A 19,977-nucleotide genomic window follows, 5' to 3' on the forward strand; every position below is an offset into this window, starting at 1 on the left:
AGACCCCGCTGGGTAACGTCACAATGCTATAAAAGGAAGGGTACTTGGTAGGTGTTATTCTAGGATATTTTTTCCAGCCCTTTTCCAGCCTTATCTCCAGGCTGCTGGAAGGAGAGTCAGGCTGGTTTAAGGGCTCTCTCCCTACCCTCCCAACCGCGCAAACATTTTGGGTGGCTTCCTCAGTCTGGAAGCCTGTTACCTGGCATCTCCACATTGGCTTGCTCCACCACTGCAGCTCCGAAGGCAGGGACAATTCCATACAGTTGCCAGAGCCCTAAATGAAGGAGCCTAGGTCAGAGGTCGCACCCACCGGGAGGGCGGGCTGAACCTGGCCCCGCCCAGGGAGGGGCGGGACGCTTCCCGGGCCCCGCCCCGCCCCGCCGGCCCGGGGTTGCACGTGACCCGCGGCCCCGCCTCCCGCCCACTCCGCAGCGCCAGCTCGGCAGGCGCGGGGCGTGAGTGTGGAGTGAGACCCGCCGGGCTCCAACTCCGCAGCGCCGGAGCGCGGCGGGCAGCAACTTTCTCCCCGCAGCGGCCGTGGCGGCGGCTGCTGCCGTGGCAGCCGTAGCGGAAGCCGGGAGGAAGAAGGCGGCGGCGGCGGCTGCTCCCGCCGGCTCGGGCTGTCCAGCTCGCCGAGACCGCCGGCCCGCGGAGCCGCGTCCCCCCGGGCAGCCCCGGGCCCCTGCCCTATGTCCCGCAAGGCGAGCGAGAATGTGGAGTACACGCTGCGGAGCCTGAGCAGCCTCATGGGCGAGCGGCGCAGGAAGCAGCAGGAGCCGGACGCGGCGAGCGCGGCCGGGGAGTGCAGCCTCCTGGCGGCCGCCGAGTCGAGCACCAGCCTGCAGAGCGCGGGCGCGGGCGGCGGCGGCGGCGGCGTCGGGGACCTGGAGCGAGCGGCGCGGCGGCAGTTCCAGCAGGACGAGACCCCCGCCTTCGTGTACGTGGTGGCCGTCTTCTCCGCGCTCGGCGGCTTCCTGTTTGGCTATGACACCGGGGTGGTGTCGGGGGCCATGCTGCTGCTCAAGCGGCAGCTCAGCCTGGACGCGCTGTGGCAGGAGCTGCTGGTGTCCAGCACGGTGGGGGCGGCCGCCGTCTCGGCGCTGGCCGGAGGAGCCCTCAACGGCGTCTTCGGCCGCCGCGCTGCCATCCTCCTGGCCAGTGCCCTCTTCACCGCCGGCTCCGCGGTGCTGGCCGCGGCCAACAACAAGGAGACGCTGCTCGCCGGCCGCCTGGTCGTGGGGCTCGGCATCGGTGAGTTCGGGCTCCACGAGGGGCGCCCGGGACCCCAGTGTCACCGCCCTTGACCGTGGGCGTTTCGTGCCTCTTGCTCATCGGGGTCCCCGTCGGGTCTCGCCGGGTCAGAGAATCCTCCACTTCTCTGGCCTCCAGAGCCCATCTGTTTGTTGGTCCAGCCTCCAAGGCTCTCCAGGAAGGTGGGGACATGATCGGGGGTGGGGGGGGGGTCACTGTAGTCTCCCTCTAGCCCACGTGGAATCTCTGATCGCCCACGGACCACTCAGTCCGAGTGATTGTTGCCTCTCAGCACTTCCAGGAACCCAAGCTGAGCACCAGCTTGTTCCTTGATCCAGCCTAACCTGATGCTGCTTCTTGAGCTTACGAGGGTCTCTACTTCCTGCACTGTCCCACCTTTTCTCTCCACTGCTAGCCCCTTTCCTTTTCTAGAGCTCCCAGCCTGGAACCCAGTCAGTCGTCAAGTCATAGTGAGATATTTTTAGAGTTAAGTAATTCTGGACTCTGAAAGGTTTATGAGCTATGCCTGCCTTCTTTCCTTCTCTAGCATTTGTCTTTAGATGGCATCTCCTTTTGCTTTTATGCTTTTTGTATTCCCTTTCAGCGTTCATTCTTTTCCCAAGTAAATTCCGTTTTCCTCTGTTTCTCCAACTTTTTCATTGGAATCCATTTTCATCCATCCTCCTCTTTGTTTTGCCTCTCCTGCTCTCCAGTTGGGAACCAAATTATCTATTAAAGGTCATGCCCACTTCCTAAATTCATTTAGGAGCTACTCCCCCTGTGGATAAATGCGCAGCAAGATAAATGTTTGGAATTTACTTCAAAAATGAAGCCATTAAGGTTCTCCAGGCATTGATTTTTTTTTTTTTTCCACCCTGGTTGCTGAGCAGGGGAGGTACAATTGTCAAGTTTTTGGCAGAGGGAAGCTATTCAGAATGTGCTCAGTATTGTTAGAAAGCACTTTTGAGGGAAAGTCGGGGTTTGTGACTTAAATCTCACTAGTAATTTTTCTAAGGCACACCGCTGATGTGTTTTTAATGTTTCATTTCGTAATTCAGTTTTTTGTTTCCCTTAGGGTGCTGTTGAAGTATTTCTTCCCTATGGTGGGGCTTGATGAAAGCGCTTTAAACCTGGGTCTGCTGCTGATCTGTGTTTTCACCACTTGTTTGATGTTTGTGCTTTTCTCCCTTTCTCTGTGGGTTCTGAAGGGAAGCAAAGGCCATATATTCAACTCCACATGTGGGAACCATGAGCTTAAAACCCAGTTCACAGCACTTTATATCCAAAGTTTGTCAGTAGTGACCTTGCTTTTGCTTGTTTATTGTACTGCTAATTAGCAAAGGTAGGGCAAGGCTTTCAGTAACCTATTAAGTTGGCACAAAAATGTCCAAAGTGGTAAAAAAAAAAAAATCCAACTGCAATGAAACCTCTGTGTATGGAAACTACCTGTGCCTGCAGGACCCTTCAACAAATAACCCGTTTTTAAAGTCCAGCGACCACGATTCTTTTCTCAGCATTGTCTGCTTGGAACATCTGGACTTTTTTGTTGCTCTGCAATAGAAATAACATCATTTTAGGTAGTAAGATTTGTTCTGTCAACCTGAATCTTTTTTGTAATTTTGAAATTGAATCATGCTTTGCAGAGCTCTCTAAATGAAGCTTTCTAGTGTTTTCAAGTATTTGGTAAAATTTTGAGTATTATGTTTACTCTTTTATCTGACCTGCAAATGGAGCCCCTGTTCTGTGTAAGGTCCCCTGCCAGATGCTGTGAGCAGAACAGTGAGGAGAATGTATTATATTTCAGTAAACGTAGCAAGGTGGGACAAAGCAACAGAACGTGCCAAGCTATATAAGAGAGGTTCTCAGAGATGACTGATGAATTCAGAGAGGGTACAGTTATCCCCAGCAGAGGGAAGCCAGAAGCTCTTACCGATGGAAATGGTATGTTGACATGTCAGTATTTTAACAGAAACAAGGAAAGGGCCTTCTAAACAAGGGATAAAATGAGTAAAGGAAGGAAAGCATAGGGCATACTTGGGGAATAGATGGAAGCAGCAATAGAGGAGATCAGATTGGAAGTGTTGGTATGCAAGAGCTGTGGAGGCCAGTCTTGCAGTCTCATTCTGTGGTCTCTGGGCTGGTTGGTTCAACAGAGAAGGCCAGTTTAGGTGTGGTCTCCATTCAGTTCTGGTGTGGCCCATCTCACTTCCAGAAACGTATCTCTCAGAATAGAAGCCCAGAGGCAATTTCATAAAAGCTCTTGTCATTTACAAAATAAAGAATGTTCTAAGATCATAAACAGACTTGGAAATAGGCCACATTCAAAATAAAACAATATTTAAAAAAAACTTCAAATTAGGATTAAAATTAGGATCTATGCAAAACATGTAATTACACACATAAAATCATTAAAACTCACAAAGATTACTAGTCTTTCAAAAGAAATCACAAGTTTTTGTTTTTCTTTTCTTTTTTGCTACAAGGAAATGGGTTTCTAACATGAGTGTTTTTTGAGGAACATTAAATCAGTTTACTTGGTTGGTACACTAAATCTGGGTTAATTTTATGCTATTTTGTTTAAGTAGTTAAATTTTACGTATAGTCAGGGACTTATTGTTTTGTCTTTATGATATTTAGTAAATGTTGATGAATAACACAATGTGGCTTCTGATAGCTTTTTCAGACAAGTTTGCTGTAAGAACGTCTTTCCTCCATGCATTTACCTGTGGTAAATATAAGGCCCATGTGGGTCAGGGATTCTGTTCATTTTGTCCGCTGATCTGTTCCTGCCACATAGGAGATACTTGTTGAATAAATGAATGGTGAGCAGAAATGAAAAAAAGAAAACCAACAAATTCCGTTGCTGGTTGGGTAGTACTTTAAGTTAGGATTGCTCTTTTCAAAACACAGAAATAGTGCATTATCAAAGCATTTGAAAGGCCAGCTTAAGGTTTTCCTTGTAATAGTTGAGTGAAAACATTCATCTATTCAACACATGCTAATTAAGCTGCCATTATTGATTCTGTTCAGATATGGGGTAGGCAGTAATTAGATAGATAAAAATCCCACCCTGGAGGTGTTCATTCTGTAATGGAGTAGAAAGATACATAAACAAGCAATTAAAATAGACATTTCTCTGTAGTGCCAGATGACACACAGAAGAGTGAGTGGTCGACCAGTTGATTCTTGTAGGGGAAAAAAATAGAACACAGGATTAAGGAAGGTTCTACAGTGGGATATTCAGAGTAGGGTTTGAAGAGTGAGTGGGTGTTCAGTAGATGATGTAGATGAAGCCAGAAAAGTGCTTATTTAGTGCTTTAGTATGTGCCAGGCCTAGTGGTAGTACTTTACACATATTACCTCATTTAATCTTCCTGAGTCTGGGAAATGAGTTCCCTTTTGTGGGGTGTGAAACAGTTAAATGGCAAGGTCACTGATTACAGAGACAGGATTAAAATATATCTTGAGTCTTTTGCTCTATCACCCTACTGGGCATTTAAGGTGGAGTTAATAGCTGCTGTAAAGGCACAGAAAAAGCACTATTTGAAGCATAGGTGAGTGAGGGGTGGTGATGGAGTGGTCATGAGACTGGAATGTTTTGGAGGCATTAGGCTGAATATGGTGTATCTGGCCCTGCCTATGCAGGGAGAGCCTTTAGAGGTTTTTAACAGTAAATAATGTAATCAGATTAAACATCCCTTGAATCTGATATGTGAGGGTGTTTTTCCCATTATGCTTTTAAGCTCTTTTACCTTCTGCCCTAAACCTTCTCACGTCTTAGAAGTTTTGGGAATTAGAAATCCTTTGCTGAAATGGCTACTACAGGATGGGTAAAGCATACCACGTGACCATGAATTACTGACACTGGAGTCAGTGGACCCTTCAGCAGAAACCTTTGACAAAGGTGAAGATGACAAGGAGTAGAGTGTAGTTATTAGCGCGTATTAAATGAATGGTATAAAAGATGTTAAGTATCAGAAGTCAGGGTTATGTGTATTTGTCTTAACTGTTCAGTTTTCTTGACTAGTTGTAACAAAATTACTGAGTGCCTGTTTTAAATAGCGCATTAGTTTGGGTTTCCTTTTTTTTTTGGTTTACCAGAGGCACCTTTGGTTCCTCTAGTTTATTTTTCTCTTACACTTGAGTCCTGACACTAGACTTCCTCCATTGTCTCTGCCTGCTACCATGATCACCTGAACGTTTTAAAGTTGAAAACTCACATTTCAAATAGGACATAAATTTTCCATCCCAGAAATGATTGTATCCTAACAGGGTTAATCTCATTTTGTAGGTTCTTTACACACAATCCCATTCGCAGGGGTTCAGCAGTATTATACTTATAATCAAGGTTTTTAAGTATGCTCAGTTACAACAGGATTGAAGAATATGAGTTTGCTCCTTTGCTTCATTTTCTATGACCATGTATCTCCCATGCATAACACGCAAGAAAGTGTCTAGAAAAGACAAAGAACAAGAGCATAGTGCTGTTATCACCGTTAGCACGTGCACAGTCAGCACAAAAGCACACCCATTAGCCCTTTCTTCCTGGTGTTGGCATTTATTCTACTGATCATTATAAGTGGCGATTTAGGGCCTGTGGAGGGAATATCAAGAAGTCTCTAAATTTGATAGTCACCAGTATTCAAAACGTTTCCTGAGAATTGACGTACTAGCTTACACAGCACTGGATTCATTGAATTAACCTGAGATTTACATCAGTTTCTCCTCTGTCAGCCTCTGTTTCAGGACTCCCTCTACTGGAACACAATTTGTAGCTGTATATTGCAGCTTATAATTAGTATTAGCCTGTTGAGTAATACTTTTAAAAATATCACTTTTTTTTTTTTAAACGGCACTTTGAATTCTTCCTCATTGCAAATGAAATGTAAAATCTTGTTTGATCAAAAAAAAATGCAATTTTGAGATCAGTGTCAACAAACAATTTCTTTTAAGGTAAGCATAGTTGGGCAGAAGCTACTAATTTTCAAATACTTAATCAGCTAATATACAGTTTTGGGGGGATGTGATTAAATTTGTTTTTTTCCACTACTCCCCAGTTTCTGTCTTTGAAGGCAGGAAATCTTTATTGGATTTATGCTCCCTACTGGTATGAAACTGACACATAAAATAAAGCCTCCTTTGACTTTTTGTATTTCCTTGTTTTATACACATTAACAGCTTTGTTCCCTCCCCTTTTCAGTCTGGCAGCAGAAGGACTGACATTGCATTTATAGTGAGGATTATGATCTAATTGTGTTTGCCTAGTAGTATAGCAACACCCTCTTCAAGATAAGTCTGTTAACGTGAGTTATGTGAAATTGTTCACGTGACTTCCTTGGAAAACATTGTTCTTTTTCATTCATTCATTTTTCCCTCTTGTGGCTTATAAATTTAAAGTAAGAACACAAAGTTAACTGACTTCACACTAACATCCTTGGTTTGAACACCTTTAATGATGTAGAAACTGCTAAGAGAACTGAAATATCAGGCAGTCTTTGCTGTCTTCACCCAAAATCACGATTCTAATTTTCTTTTTCCCTTATTGAGCTTGGTTCCTTTTTACATCTTTCTTGTGTACATCTTTTTCCATTTCTTTGCCTTTCTTTTTCCTGTGACCTATCAGAGTCAATAAATAGTAGCAACACTTCTAGTAGCAGCTATTGCTGATACTATCAAAACTTCTAGTGTCAGGAGAAAAATTGGTATTCACCAGAAAAGCCTCAGACTTTTCTCACATATAAAATTTAATTTCTCTGGTTGTAGAAAGAGAGAAAAAAGTTTTACAGGTACTTCTAAACTCAAGTTGAGAGTACTACATGCTTTCTAGTTAGGCCTTTTATTAAAGGCCACCATTTGAAATGGGACGGTCTGCAGCATGTGTCCAAGGCCACATGGCAGGAGCATTGTTTCACAGCAGGGCCAAGCACCATGACAGCTGGTCACCAGCGAGTGATGGCACCTGTGTTATTCTGATTTCAGCGTCTACCTGACCTGACTGGGAGGAGTCTAGGCAGTTCATCCTCATGGCAGGGTGTGGTTTGGCAATCGGCTTAGCTGGCAACGCCCCGGAAGTAGTACCTAAGACTTGTTGAATGCTTATACTGCTAAACATTTTGCACATACTAATTCACATAGTCTTCACCATAACACAGGGGGATAATACGGTTACCTTTATTTTAAGATGAGGATATTTAGGCAGAAAGAGATGATGTAACTTTCTCACGATCACAAAGCTATTGAGTGGGGCTGGAGTTCACATCCAAGAGGTATGGCTTCCCAGTCTGTGACACTCCTCCCTGAAACTGGCATAATTGGTCTTTACCATGATATGTCATGTGGACATTACTTTTGTTTGTTTTAGTATAGATTTTTTTTATTGTGGTAAAGAACACATTAAATTTATACTTTTAACCATTTTAAGGCATACAGTTCAGTATCGTTAAAGATAGTCACGTTGTTGCACAACAGAGCTCTAGAACATTTTCATCTTGCAAAACTGAAACACTGTCTATTAAACACAAATTCCCCAGACTCTCTGCCCTATCCCTTGGCAACCCCCTTTCTACTTTCTGTTTCTGTGATTCTTATTTCTCTGGATACTTCATGCAGTGTTTGTCCTTTGTTGGCTTACTTTATTTGAGGTTCATCCATGGTGTAGCATGTGATAGAATTTCCTTCTTTTTAAAGGCTGCTTAATATTCCATTGTGTGCGGGGTGGGGGGGGCGTGGCATTTAATCTATCCATTCATCTGTTGATAGACCTTTGAGTTGCCTCTGCCTCTTGGCTGTTGTGGATAATGCTGCAGTGAAGATGGGAGTGCAAACATCTCTTTGAGATCCTTCTTTGAATTCTTTTGGATATATACCCAGAATTGGGATTGCTGGACCCTGTAGTAGTTCCATTTCTAATATTTTGAGGAACCTCTATCCCACTTTCCATAGTGGCAACATTTTACATTGCTTCCAGCAGCATACAGGGTTCCAGTTTCTCCATATTCTCACCAACATTTGATGTTTTGTTTTCTTTTGGCAGTGGTCATCTCATGTATATGAAGTGATAGCTCGTGGTGGTTTCGATTTACATTTCTCTTAGGATTAGTGATGTGGAACATTTTTTCATAGGCTTGTTGGCCACTTGTACATTTGTATATCTTCTTTGGAAAATTGTTTATTGTGTTTTTAAGTCCTTTACCTATCTTTAATTGGTTTATTTCGGTTGCTGTTGAGTTGTAGAAGTTACTTATGTATTCTGAATATTAACCCCATTGGATATATGATTTGCAAATGTTTTCTTTCATTCCATTGGTTGCCTTTTCACTGTTGTGTCCTTTGATGTGCAGTTTTTAAGTCTGATGTGGTCCTATTTGTCTTTTTTTGTTAAATTCACGCAAAACTAAAATTGTTGGAGTCATTTGTCATACCCCTTGAGAGTAAGGTTTTTGGGAATTCTCATAAAATACTAAATTTTACTTCCAGGAATATGTCATTTTGTTCCCTATAATACATTCGTTGTGAAAATATATAGTCTTCATTTCCCAAGATATAATACTTTTTAGCAGCTTGACAGAGGTGTTATAAAAAGTAGACTCTAAAACAAAGTCTATTCTTTATGCCTATATGTGTATGTATTTGCATGCACTCATTAATTAGGAACATTAGTATTTTCCTTAGTTTAAGTATGAATTAAAGGAAGTGCAGAGAAATTAGGGAAATTAGCACTGTTAGTTACAGTGCTGAGATTTAAACCCAGGTTTCTGACCAAGAGCCAGCGTGTGCCCTTCCTCTCTATTATATGATAAATCCAATTTTTTTTTTTTTTTTTTTAAGGCAGAGTTTTATTCTTTGATCCCCAGGCTGGAGTGCAGTGGGGTGATCTCAGCTCACTGCAACCTCTGCCTCCCAGGTTCAAGTGATTCTCTTGCCTCAGCTTTCTGAGTAGTTGGGATTACAGGCACCCGCCACCATATCCAGCTAATTTTTATATTTTTAGTAGAGATAAGGTTTTACCATGTTGGCCGCGTTGGTCTTGAACTCCTGACCTCAGGTGATCTGCCCGCTTTGGCCTCCCAGAGTGCTGGGATTACAGATTTGCGCCTCCGTGCTCAGCTGATAAATCCAGTTTTTGATTTTGAGAGCTAAATACAGTCACCATAATTCTTCCTAAATTAGTATTTAATGTGCTAGAAGTGAAAATCTCAACACGATACTTTCTAGAATTTGACAAAATGATTGTAATCAGATTGGGGGAACAGTAGTAAGACAGTAGTTTGAAGTAATTACTGCAAATAAATAATATGTATATACTACATAGGGCATATGATGTATATTATTAAACAAGAATAGGTTGAATGGAACAGATTCAGAATTCCAGTGATAGCTCCAGCTGTTTGGAAGAGTTTAGTATTGAGCAAATCAGGTGAGACAACAGGGAAAAGAAAGAAGTAACTGACAAGAGGAAATAGGAATATGAATTTAAAATAATGTAAATGAAATTTAGGTCTCATTCTCTGTAGTATATTGGTTTAAGAGTCTCTACTAATGGAGTTTTTCTTTCTTATCTATATTGATGACATCTTTTATTATAATTTTTAAAACCTCCATATACTGTGGTAAATTGATTTACCTAAAAGAAAAGATGTTTATCCTCAAAGTATACTACGTAGACTATTTACAACAAGAAAAATACAGTTAGTAAATACTCTTGGGAAAGTTTTAAGCCTTGTTACTAATTAGAGGTGAAAATTAAGAGAACACCATACTTACTAAATTAGCAAATTAAAAACTCATGGCTAAGTTGTTGCCTAGGAAAATATTTTCTGGTTGCAAAATAAATTGGAATAATTTTCTGTAGAGACTGTTCTAGATAAAAAGCTGACATGTTTAACATGCTTCATTTGTTCTTCATTCAACACATTTATTTTGAATTACTGATACATACTGAAGTAAATAGTTGGAATACAGGGGTTAATATGGCTAGGTCTTTGCACTTGCAGTTCAGTTGTAAAATTACTAATAATTCTTTGATCTGGAAATTTCACTTGAGGGTTTATAATATAAGGAAATAAATAAAAACTAATTTTGTATAAAGGTATTTATAGATGTGCAGTATATAATTTTAAAAAGCTAGGAGGAACCTCCAAGTGCCTGGTGATTGGAAAATGATTAGACCACATCGAATTGACATTAAACAAAAAAACCTGTAGACTTTAGATATGCACATTCCGCAAATAATCAGCCCAAAGAATAGAACCTAGTTGTATGGACACATTGATTGCAGCTACCTAAAAAATTACAGCTGGACATAGAGTTTGGAAGAAGGAATAAAGGTGTATGTTTAGTTTACGTATGGCAAAGGGCCTTTACATTTTTTTTTTAATCTTCCCTTTTTAATCATTGTTTTACTTCACATTCAGATTTTTGTTTTAAAAGGTACAGACACACATATAACAAAACACTGTAGCAAGATATCTTTTTCCAAATTAGATTTTACTTCTTACTCTATGGAAGGACATTTTTAGGAAATAATGACAAAAATGTAATCTAATCATATAATAGCAGTGTGGGTGTATTTTTCCCCCTGATTTTCAACTCATTGCATGAATTAGCAAGATCCCATGATGCATGAAGTATATTTCTGGGATCTTAATATTTTACGTATCTCAGGAAAGTATCTTGCTTCCATTATGGCTGAGAATGAGAGCTTCATGGGCTCCCATCCCACACTCCCTTCTCTCTTTGCTCCCTTCCTCAGCTCTTCCTGCCTGGGCCTTGCGCAGATGCTGTCTTCCTGTTTCTGTAGACGAACTGGCTAAGCCTTGTTCCCATCTCCTATTCAAAGCTGTCCTTCCAGCTCTTTCTCTCTTGTCTCATAAAACTTCTTCTACTGGATTATTCCCATAAGCATGCACACATGCTGTTATTTTTGCCATCTTAAAAAAATTTTTTTCTGCCCCACTTTGTCTTTCAGTTGCTATCCTGTTTGCCTCCTTTTCTTTACATAAAATAGTCACCTATATTTCTTCCCTGTAATTCCTCCCTTCCCTTTTTTTCTGAACCCTATCCAGACAGGCTTTCGTCCTTACCACTCCACTGTCATTGTTCTTGTCGGCTTTACCATGCCCTCTATGTTGCCCGGCTCAAGGACTGTTGTCGGTTCTACTTATCCTATCAAAGGCATTTGACACAAATAAATCATGTCTTTATGGGCCCCTTTCTTTTGCTTCTAAGATGCCACATTCTCCCAGCTGCTTCTGTAGGCTGCTCCTTCCCCATCTCCTTTACAGATTCCTTATCTCCCGGACCTCTTAACTCTGGCCAGCCTCAGAGCTCTCCTCTTCTCTACATATACTACTTTGGGGATCTCATCTTGTCTCATGGCTTGGAATACCTTCTGTGTGCTGAGAGCTCCCAAATCTAGATTTCAGCCCAGACTTCTTACCTGAACTCCAGATGCTTGCACCTGACTTCGCTGCTTTGTCCACCATCTTCCACTTACCAGGTCAGAGCATTCCTCCTGGGGCTTGCACCAAAAGCCTTGCAGTTGTCCTTGACTACCTCATGTGCCCCTTATCTAGTCGGCTAGGAAATCCTTTCAATCTAGGCCCTAATTATATCTGAAATCTGTTTGATATCACTTCCGGTGCAATCACTCTGATCCAAAATGCCACCCATCTCTGACTTGGGAGTATTGCAAGAGTCTCCTAAGTGTTCACGCTGCCTTTTTCTTGACTCCTCTGGTTTCTTTTTCTACACATGACAGCTAGAATGATTCATTTAAAATCTAGATCAGATTATGCCACTTCTCTGCTCAAAGCCCCTGATTAGCTCCTCATCTTAGAGTAAAAGCTGGTGGTCTGCAGCACTCCGTGGGATCTTGCCCCATCCCCACTTCTTCTTTGACTTGATTTCCTACTGCTTTTTCTTTCCTCCTTTTCAGCTGCCCCCGCCTCTAGGAACACACTAGACATCCTTCCAGGCCTTTTTGTGGGCAGTTTCTTCTGCTAGGAAGCCTCTTCCCCAGATACCTGGGGCACTCTTTCCCTTTCTCTCTTGTGCTTCCTCAAGCATCTCTTCTTATCAGGGCCTTCTTTGATCATTGGCTTCAAGTTGCAGCTGCCACCACTGGCTTTCCGTGCTTTATTTTTCTCTATAGCAGTTTCACTAGCCAAAACACTTAATAGTTATGTTACTTATTGATTGTTTCTCTCCACTCGAGTGTAATCTCCATGAAGGCAGATTTTAATTTTCCTGTTTTGTTTATTGCTGTTCCACCATTGCATAGTGTAGCGCCTGGTACACAGCAGGCATCCAGTAAATATTTATAGATTAAAAACTACAACAGTATAATCCTAAGGAATAATTTTGAGCTGAGATTGGATCAAGGATATTGTAGGAAATTTGTGTAGTGGATGGAGGTAATTAAATGTTCTCTAGGCTTGCTTCTGACACTACTCTATGGTTTCTAACTTTTTAAAGTAGTTGGGAGAAAATAGGTGTTATTTTTAACTTCAGTTAAGACTTTTAAGTCTAACATTGTTCTCAGTTCCTGCAATGAAATGGGTATCTCCCTGTGTCTAGGGAGCCTAAAAAAACGAAAGTTGATTTGTGTTTGAAAAATGATCTGATAGACTCTCAGGGATGAGCATGGAGTAATTACACTAAGACGTGACAGTGGAATCAACAGAAATGTAAACTTATTACAAGAGATGTATCTTTTCCACATGTTATTAATGCTCTAATGTCTCCTCTCTTTTCTGGCAGAGAGATTTGTGGGAACAGGGATTACTGATTCACACAGTTGCATCTTTGTGTTTGAACCTGGATTTAAAGCAGGAGTGGAAGGGTGTTGGAGTCGTAGTTCATCCACGCCATAAAGAAGCCTGATCAGTTTTCCCTGACCTTCATATCTTCTGTCTGATGACACACGTTTTCAACCTTAGTGAATCTTTCTCCTGGGGAATGGAAATATGTAATTTGAAATCTCCTTTTACTCTCTCCTTAGCAGCCAATCCATGTTTCAGATTCTATAATAAATTTCACCAAGTAGCTTTTAAGCATCTGTATTAGGCCAGGCACAATGTGGCTTGGGATTCAAAAAATAAGACACGCTTTACTTCTCATTATGGTCTGATTATAAATTTAGGGGACAAAAAACATGTATAAGTGTATAATGATGTGACAAGTTTTTAAAGATGGTATTACATATATGGAATTTAAAAAATAAGTACCATGATCTTGAAGTTGATCTGATTCTTTTAAATGATAAGATTTTAATTCTGGATGGGGTTGTGTTTCAAGTGAAGTCAATCTGCAGCTCTTCATAGCAAATGGAGTGGCACTTTCACCGGTCCAAATTGTGATAATTAAAACACTGGTCTTAATATTGCATTTTAAGCTTATATTTGAATAGGACTGCTTCAAATATATGTGGAAACTTACATTGTCAAGCAAAGTATGCTGTGAAGACTTGACTTGAGCCATGTTTCCTGGTTTACTCTTCTAGTTTTTAATCTTATAAATCCCTTAAACCCTCTAAACTTGTGAAGCCATTCTTGCCACCCCAGATAGACCTTATTGTACCTTTCTCTGTGACACTTCTGTTACTGCCCATAGTGATACTCACATGTCATTAATATAGACAGTAATAGAAAAATATGTAAGACACAGTAGTGCAGAGAAAAATTGCTGAGGTCCACCTGGAGCTGGCAAGTCAGGTTTTACAAAAACCAACTTCATAGAGTTATTGTGTAGATTAATTGATAAACTATTTTCTGTTAAAAGCTTAACAGAATTCAGGATGCTTAGTATATGCTCAGAAAACATTAGCCATTGTTTTTTAATTAATGTGAATTTCTCTTCCCATTTTATCTCTATTGGAGACAGACATCAACATCTTTTAGATTGGCGAACAAAACCAGATTGTCCTGAATTAAGTTTTCCTGGCACATGTGTAATTAAAACATTTGTCAGACTATAATTTGCATATTAGATAGTAGGAATGCAGATGGGTGAGTTACCTCATTTCACCTTTATAGTTCCTGGTTAAAGAGAGAAAGACAATTTGAAATTTTCATAGTTCATAATTTGAACCTTGAAATTTAGGATTCTACAAAAAGGGAATTTAATGCATCAAGTATATGATATGTCATTATTCTTTGTTGCCAGTAGTTGGCCAATTTCAACTTTAATTGAAGTTTAGGCTTTTGTAATAGTTTGCAACATCACAGCAAAAGATAGTAGCAAAAAGCTTTTAATTTTAGATTAGATTTCCTCATCCTGTAGAATAAAATTTTAACAATAGTGTCAACATAAGTAAATTATATAGAATCTAATGATACTCAAGTGAATGAGGATACTCTGTTTTTGACTTACTGTACAAATTACAGTGCATAAAGTAGAATTCAGGGATCTTACTTTACACAACATAAAGTTCAGCCATATGCCACGTAACGACATTTCAGTGGAGGCGTATAGGATGGTGTTCCCATAAGGTGATAATATTTCTATTTTACTGTACCATTTCTATGTTTAGTCATGTTCATACACAAATACCATTGTGTTATAGTTGCCTACACTATTTACTACAATAGCATGCTGTACAGGTTTGTAGCCTAGGAGCATTAGGCTATAGCATATAGCTTAGGTATATAGGGGGCTTTACCATTCAGGTTTATGTAAGGGTACTCTATGAAGTTTGCAAAATGTATTCCTGAGAATGTATCTCCGTGGCGATGCTTGATTGTATCTGCATGTGCACATCTATACCAAGACTATCTTACTAAAGATTCTGAGGCAGTGACTTTGTTTACTTTTTCATAGGTAATATAAAATAGACAAATCTAAAGTACATAATTTATTATGAATGAATAGTTCTTGAGGCTGGGGAGGTAAGAACCCTTTCTTAAAAAAAGGTTTATAACCTGATTAAGAAAAACATGAATGTTGGAAAAGAAACACATGACTTTATTACACTTGTTTGGTAATTATCCAGTTATTCATCTGTGCAAGAGATCATTAAGGTCTGGATTATTTTCAAAATTTTAGTTTCTAAATATGACACACATTTTCAAATGAAAATGTATATATAAAGAATACAGAATTTATAGTTATTAATAAGCATTAAAACTTTGCCTATGGATAGCTACTGCTGTGGTTAATAGTTACCTTTTATTTGCTTTAAGTGAACATCTGGCTGACTTAATCTAACTCAAAATAATTTACAGATGTAAACTCAAAGCCACTGTCAGTAAATTTTTCTTTATTTTTAAGCAGTCATGAAGATAAGATACCCAGAGATGAGCCATATGAGCAAATAGTGCCTTAATTGTTCAAAAAGGAATGAATTCTAGGAATTAAGATAAATAAACATGACGAGTTTCTAGTTAAATTATAAAATATTAATGAAGATTTGGAAGCATTTAGAAAAGAATCTGGTGATTACTAGGAACTTTTGTGTGTTCACTAGAAATATGCTTTACTAAACTAATTTCATTTGTTTTTTCTTTGAGTGCATTGCTTGGTGAGTAGATTAGGAAAATTCTGCAGATAAAGCATTTGGCATACTTCTCTTTCATTGACTATATTTGTAGAACATTTACTTTGTGTTTATAAGCAAAATAAGAAAGCAAAATAAGGTTTAATCTCATGGGGATACTGATGACAAATCTCTGAAATTTGGCAAATAAAAAAAAACATGGTTTAGTGGGATACCTTGTCAGGGTTGAAAAGTGGGCCCAGAAGGTCTCTAATTGGGTGCAACTAAGAGCTCAGTCCTTCAGCTTCCGTGCCTATCAAATCCAGGGAGCACAGAGCAAGCTAAATGGCTGTTATGCTTGATAACAGAGCTAATATTAAAAATAACTTTAAGATACTGGAATGCTATTAAAAATCAAGAAAAGTTAAAATTCATAGGAAATATATGTATATCTCCCTGTATTTTACATTTTAAATATATTTGCATTATTGCCATTGATTCACTCTTAGAGCTGACCAACAGTGAGACAGACTCCTTCCAGAGAACGCTAGGAGAGAGTTTATGGAAGTCTGTACAGGGAGGCAGTCAGCGTAAGATCCAGGGTGACCTTTGTTCAGGAGATTAAATCTTCCTTGTATTCGGAGCCTGACTGAACAGCTTCTTTAGTCCTACATGATTCTAAAATTCTCAGGCTTCTTTAGTGATTACAATTGAGAAATGGTTTCATCAAACCTGCCAGAGGATTTGTCCCCTGAAACGGAATAAGTCATCTGAGATCCTCAAGATTGCAAATTAGTAAAGTGGAGGACAGTGTCTCTTTTTTGTAACTTCTTTGAGAGTTTAGTAGATGTTGGTTGGCTCACTGATAACACCTGAGTCATTCTATTTGATTACTTTTGGCTCCTGTTTTTTAAATTATCAAATTAACTTTTGTTGAATATATTAGGTCTTTTGTTATGAAATCAAGAATATTATTTTATGTTCTTTTTACAGCGAGAGTTTGTAAAGTAGGAAGATGGCCACTCTGAAAGCCATATGCCCCTGGCACCCTCTGAAGCGCCTCAGCTCTCTCCTGACTCTTTAAATGATTCATTCTGTCATTTGCATGATCCCTTTGAAGAAAACCAATTACTTAGTGTTCTTGAGGTGATTGACTTTCAAATAATCTTGTGCTCTTAAGCACATTTTTGGTAAATTTTCCAATTTCTGAAAACTAGAAATTATTTCTTCACTGTAGTTGTAATTGAGTTATTTAGATCAGATATTCAGAGATTAATAGACTCTCAAAACCAGTGGGTGCTGCCTTCATACTACACATTTTACCATGCTAGGATAAACACGCATCTTCAGTTTTTTTGTTGTTAAAAAACATACTTCAAGGAATTTATTGTCCCAGTCATTTCATCACATTACCTCTTTTGGGGCTTAGGGTCCCAGCCCCTCCCTGTTTCTTCTTTTTTTTTGTCTCCCCTTTTACACCCCCACCACACTTTGGTGTTTTTGAGGTTTCTTAATCTTATGTAAAGTGTGAATAAAAAGCACTTTTAGAACCCTTTGCCATGTGTATTGATCTGTAGCACACAATATATTGCTGTGTCAACACAGCTTCAAGACAAGACCCCTAGCTTTTCTACAGCTAGACTAACACCCCCAAATCCTACCTCTGTAGCGCTTCGGAGCTTCAACAAGTGTTGAGGCAATGGTTACTTTCCTCAAAACATAGCCATTATGGATGATTGGCTTCAAAAAGTAAAGAAAGATCTTTTGAAAAATTGACGGTTCTCCCCGCAAAGAGCTAAGTGACTAGTCAGCTGCAGTTTCTTCTACGTTGTAATTTTTTCTAATATATGATGTTGAGGTTTGAGAGAGAGCAATTAAAATAAAATGGTCTAATTAAACAGAGTTTGCGTCACCTTTCTCAGTTTAGATGTTGAGGAAGCGTTCATGTCCTACCAGGCAGTTTTGTTCTTATTTTGAGAGAACTGTCTACCTGTTTCCCGTTTGAGCTTTGTGTCTTAAATGTTATGCCATCTACTCCTTTTAATAGATTAGACATATTTTCAGGTTATTTAAAAAAAAAAAAAACCTGTCTCACAGATCATAAGACAAACTATATAAAGCTCTTGGAACAGGGCCTGGCACATGGTAGCATATAGTAAATGTTATCTGTTCTTGCATTTTAGTTTTTAACATATCTACCATGCACTTGCCTCCGTGGAATAGTTTAAAAGGATATTTATACTTATAATCAGTATGAATTATCGTTATTTATACTTATAATTAGTAGAAATTACGTAATTTATACTAGTGAGTTGTTTCATGAATTTATACAAATTAACCCCTCTGAGCCCTAGGTTTCTCAGCTTTATCCACTTCATGGTGGCTTTATGAGTATTAAATTAGGTAATAGTACAGAAGGGTAACTGGGACATATAACCTCCTGGTAGTGTTGGCTTACTCTGCTCTCTTATGAGGTGAGAGTTCCTTAAGTACAGGGACCATGTTTGGTTATTATTTTTGTGTTTATCCCAGGATCTATCACAGCCTCTGGCACAAAGTAGGTATTTATTTAGTAAACGCTTGCGGGATACATAAATGGGAGCATTGGGAAGGAGAATGAACAGAAGATTGTGTAGAAATTTTTCTGTCGTAGGTGACATTCTTCCAGGGGAAAAAGGTCATTTGAAAGCCACAGGGGTTTTAAAAACTCAGTTTTTTCATTTAAAGCTTAAAGCGTTTTGATAGTTTACTTCTAAACTATTACAACTAATATGACCATGACTGATGAAAGGAAGAAACACAGAGGGATACAGACTGGAAGAGAAAAGAGGGAGGGAGAGAAAGACTAGGAGATTTATTAAGTACTATGGAAATGTTAAACTCTAAAGTTACACTCTTGAGAGTGGCTTCAAGAGTCTTAGCTTAATTATCAGGGGCCTTTGGAAAGCCAATTAGATGATTAGCCTTTATTTAAAACATTACTTGCCTTTAAGACTTTGAAGGGTCCTTTCTGAGTGGAAAATACAGCCAAGGTGGAAGTGAGAGGTATGGAAGATTGAGGATGTGTGTGGTTTTGTCTTCAGTAACCGGAGCAAACGGCCTGGGATTAGAGAAAATCGATCTGAGGACTGGGTACATTTTGTTCACTTCCACTGTCAGAGCTACCAAGCAATTGGGAGGTAAGGTGTTGCATTTCTAGAGTTGGTTTTGATGTCCTACCTCAAGATCTAATTATGCCTCTTGGGGTGAGGTGGGGAAAACGTGTCTTGGGACTGGCGTTTGGTAACTGCATTAGAGAAAATTAGCTTGACAGGTCTTCCTCCATTTGGAGATTTCTCTGGAGGAAACACTGCAGTGTTAGGTCCAGGGGACAAACCCTCATCTGTCCTTGGTTTAGAGGCAACACATAATCACATTACCCATCAATTTAGTCCTGACACCTATGAATGCCCAGTTCTTCCTTGTCTTTCCGCTTGTGGATGGGAGACAACAATGCATTTCTTGTTTGTAACTGGTTCACTTTTAAAACTGTCGGGTCTGCATTGCCTTCTGCTGTTGGTGTAGTAAGAAAAAGCATGTGGTGAATTTAACCAATGGGGAAAATATTTCTTATCTATAGAGATGAAATAGACATGTAGCTAGAGAATAGACATGTGGCTTCTTGTTTGATGGCCTGTCTCATTTCTCAGTTTACATTTACTGCTATGTTTTTCTTAGCTGGCTACAAAAACAAGTGGCACTGAAGGAAAAGACCACATTTTCTTTTATCTTGGCAATAGGTGTTTGTTTTTATTTATTTTTATTACTATATAAAGTGAAAAGTATTCAGATTAACCTGTTGTTCCGAGAGGTGATTTCAAGTGGGGAGTAGTGGGATTAAAAAAAAAAAAACAAAAAAGTAACTACTCTTCCATGCCACCTGCATTCTGGTTGCCAGTGTGTTTGGGGCCTTGATCAGCATCGCCTAGGTGCCATCACTTCAGAAGTTCCCCAGCTTTTGCTTTTTCTTAGAAGACAGCAGGAAGGGCCGGGTGCGATAGCTCACACCTGTAATCTCAGTACTTTGGGAGGCCGAGGCGGGCAGATCACGAGGTCAGGAGTTCAAGACCAGCCTGACCAATATGGTGAAACCCCGTCTCTACTAAAAATACAAAAATGAGCTGGGCATGATGGCACGTGCCTTTAGTTCCAGCTACTGGGGAGGCTGAGACAGGAGGGTCACTTGAACTTGGGAGGTGGGGGTTGTAGTGAGC

General features: G+C 39.9%; 1 protein-coding gene and 1 pseudogene across 1 annotated transcript in view; both read left to right on the forward strand.

Annotated features, from left to right (window-relative positions):
• The first annotated feature begins 419 nt into the window (after positions 1 to 419).
• The window catches only part of SLC2A13 (solute carrier family 2 member 13), a 361,442-nt gene continuing 341,884 nt past the window's right edge, over positions 420 to 19,977 (forward strand). The window contains exon 1 of the mRNA XM_021673777.2: positions 420 to 1,251. Coding sequence (XP_021529452.2) covers positions 690 to 1,251 — 562 coding nt within the window. The 5' untranslated portion in view covers positions 420 to 689. The remainder of the gene's footprint in view (positions 1,252 to 19,977) is intronic.
• Positions 3,120 to 19,977, forward strand: part of LOC110568905 (large ribosomal subunit protein eL30-like) — a 35,567-nt pseudogene continuing 18,709 nt past the window's right edge.

This window comes from Aotus nancymaae, unplaced genomic scaffold (assembly GCF_030222135.1).
Source record: "Aotus nancymaae isolate 86718 unplaced genomic scaffold, 86718_ANA_hifiasm-v0.15.2.pri h1tg000092l, whole genome shotgun sequence".
NCBI classification, from domain to species: domain Eukaryota; kingdom Metazoa; phylum Chordata; class Mammalia; order Primates; family Aotidae; genus Aotus; species Aotus nancymaae.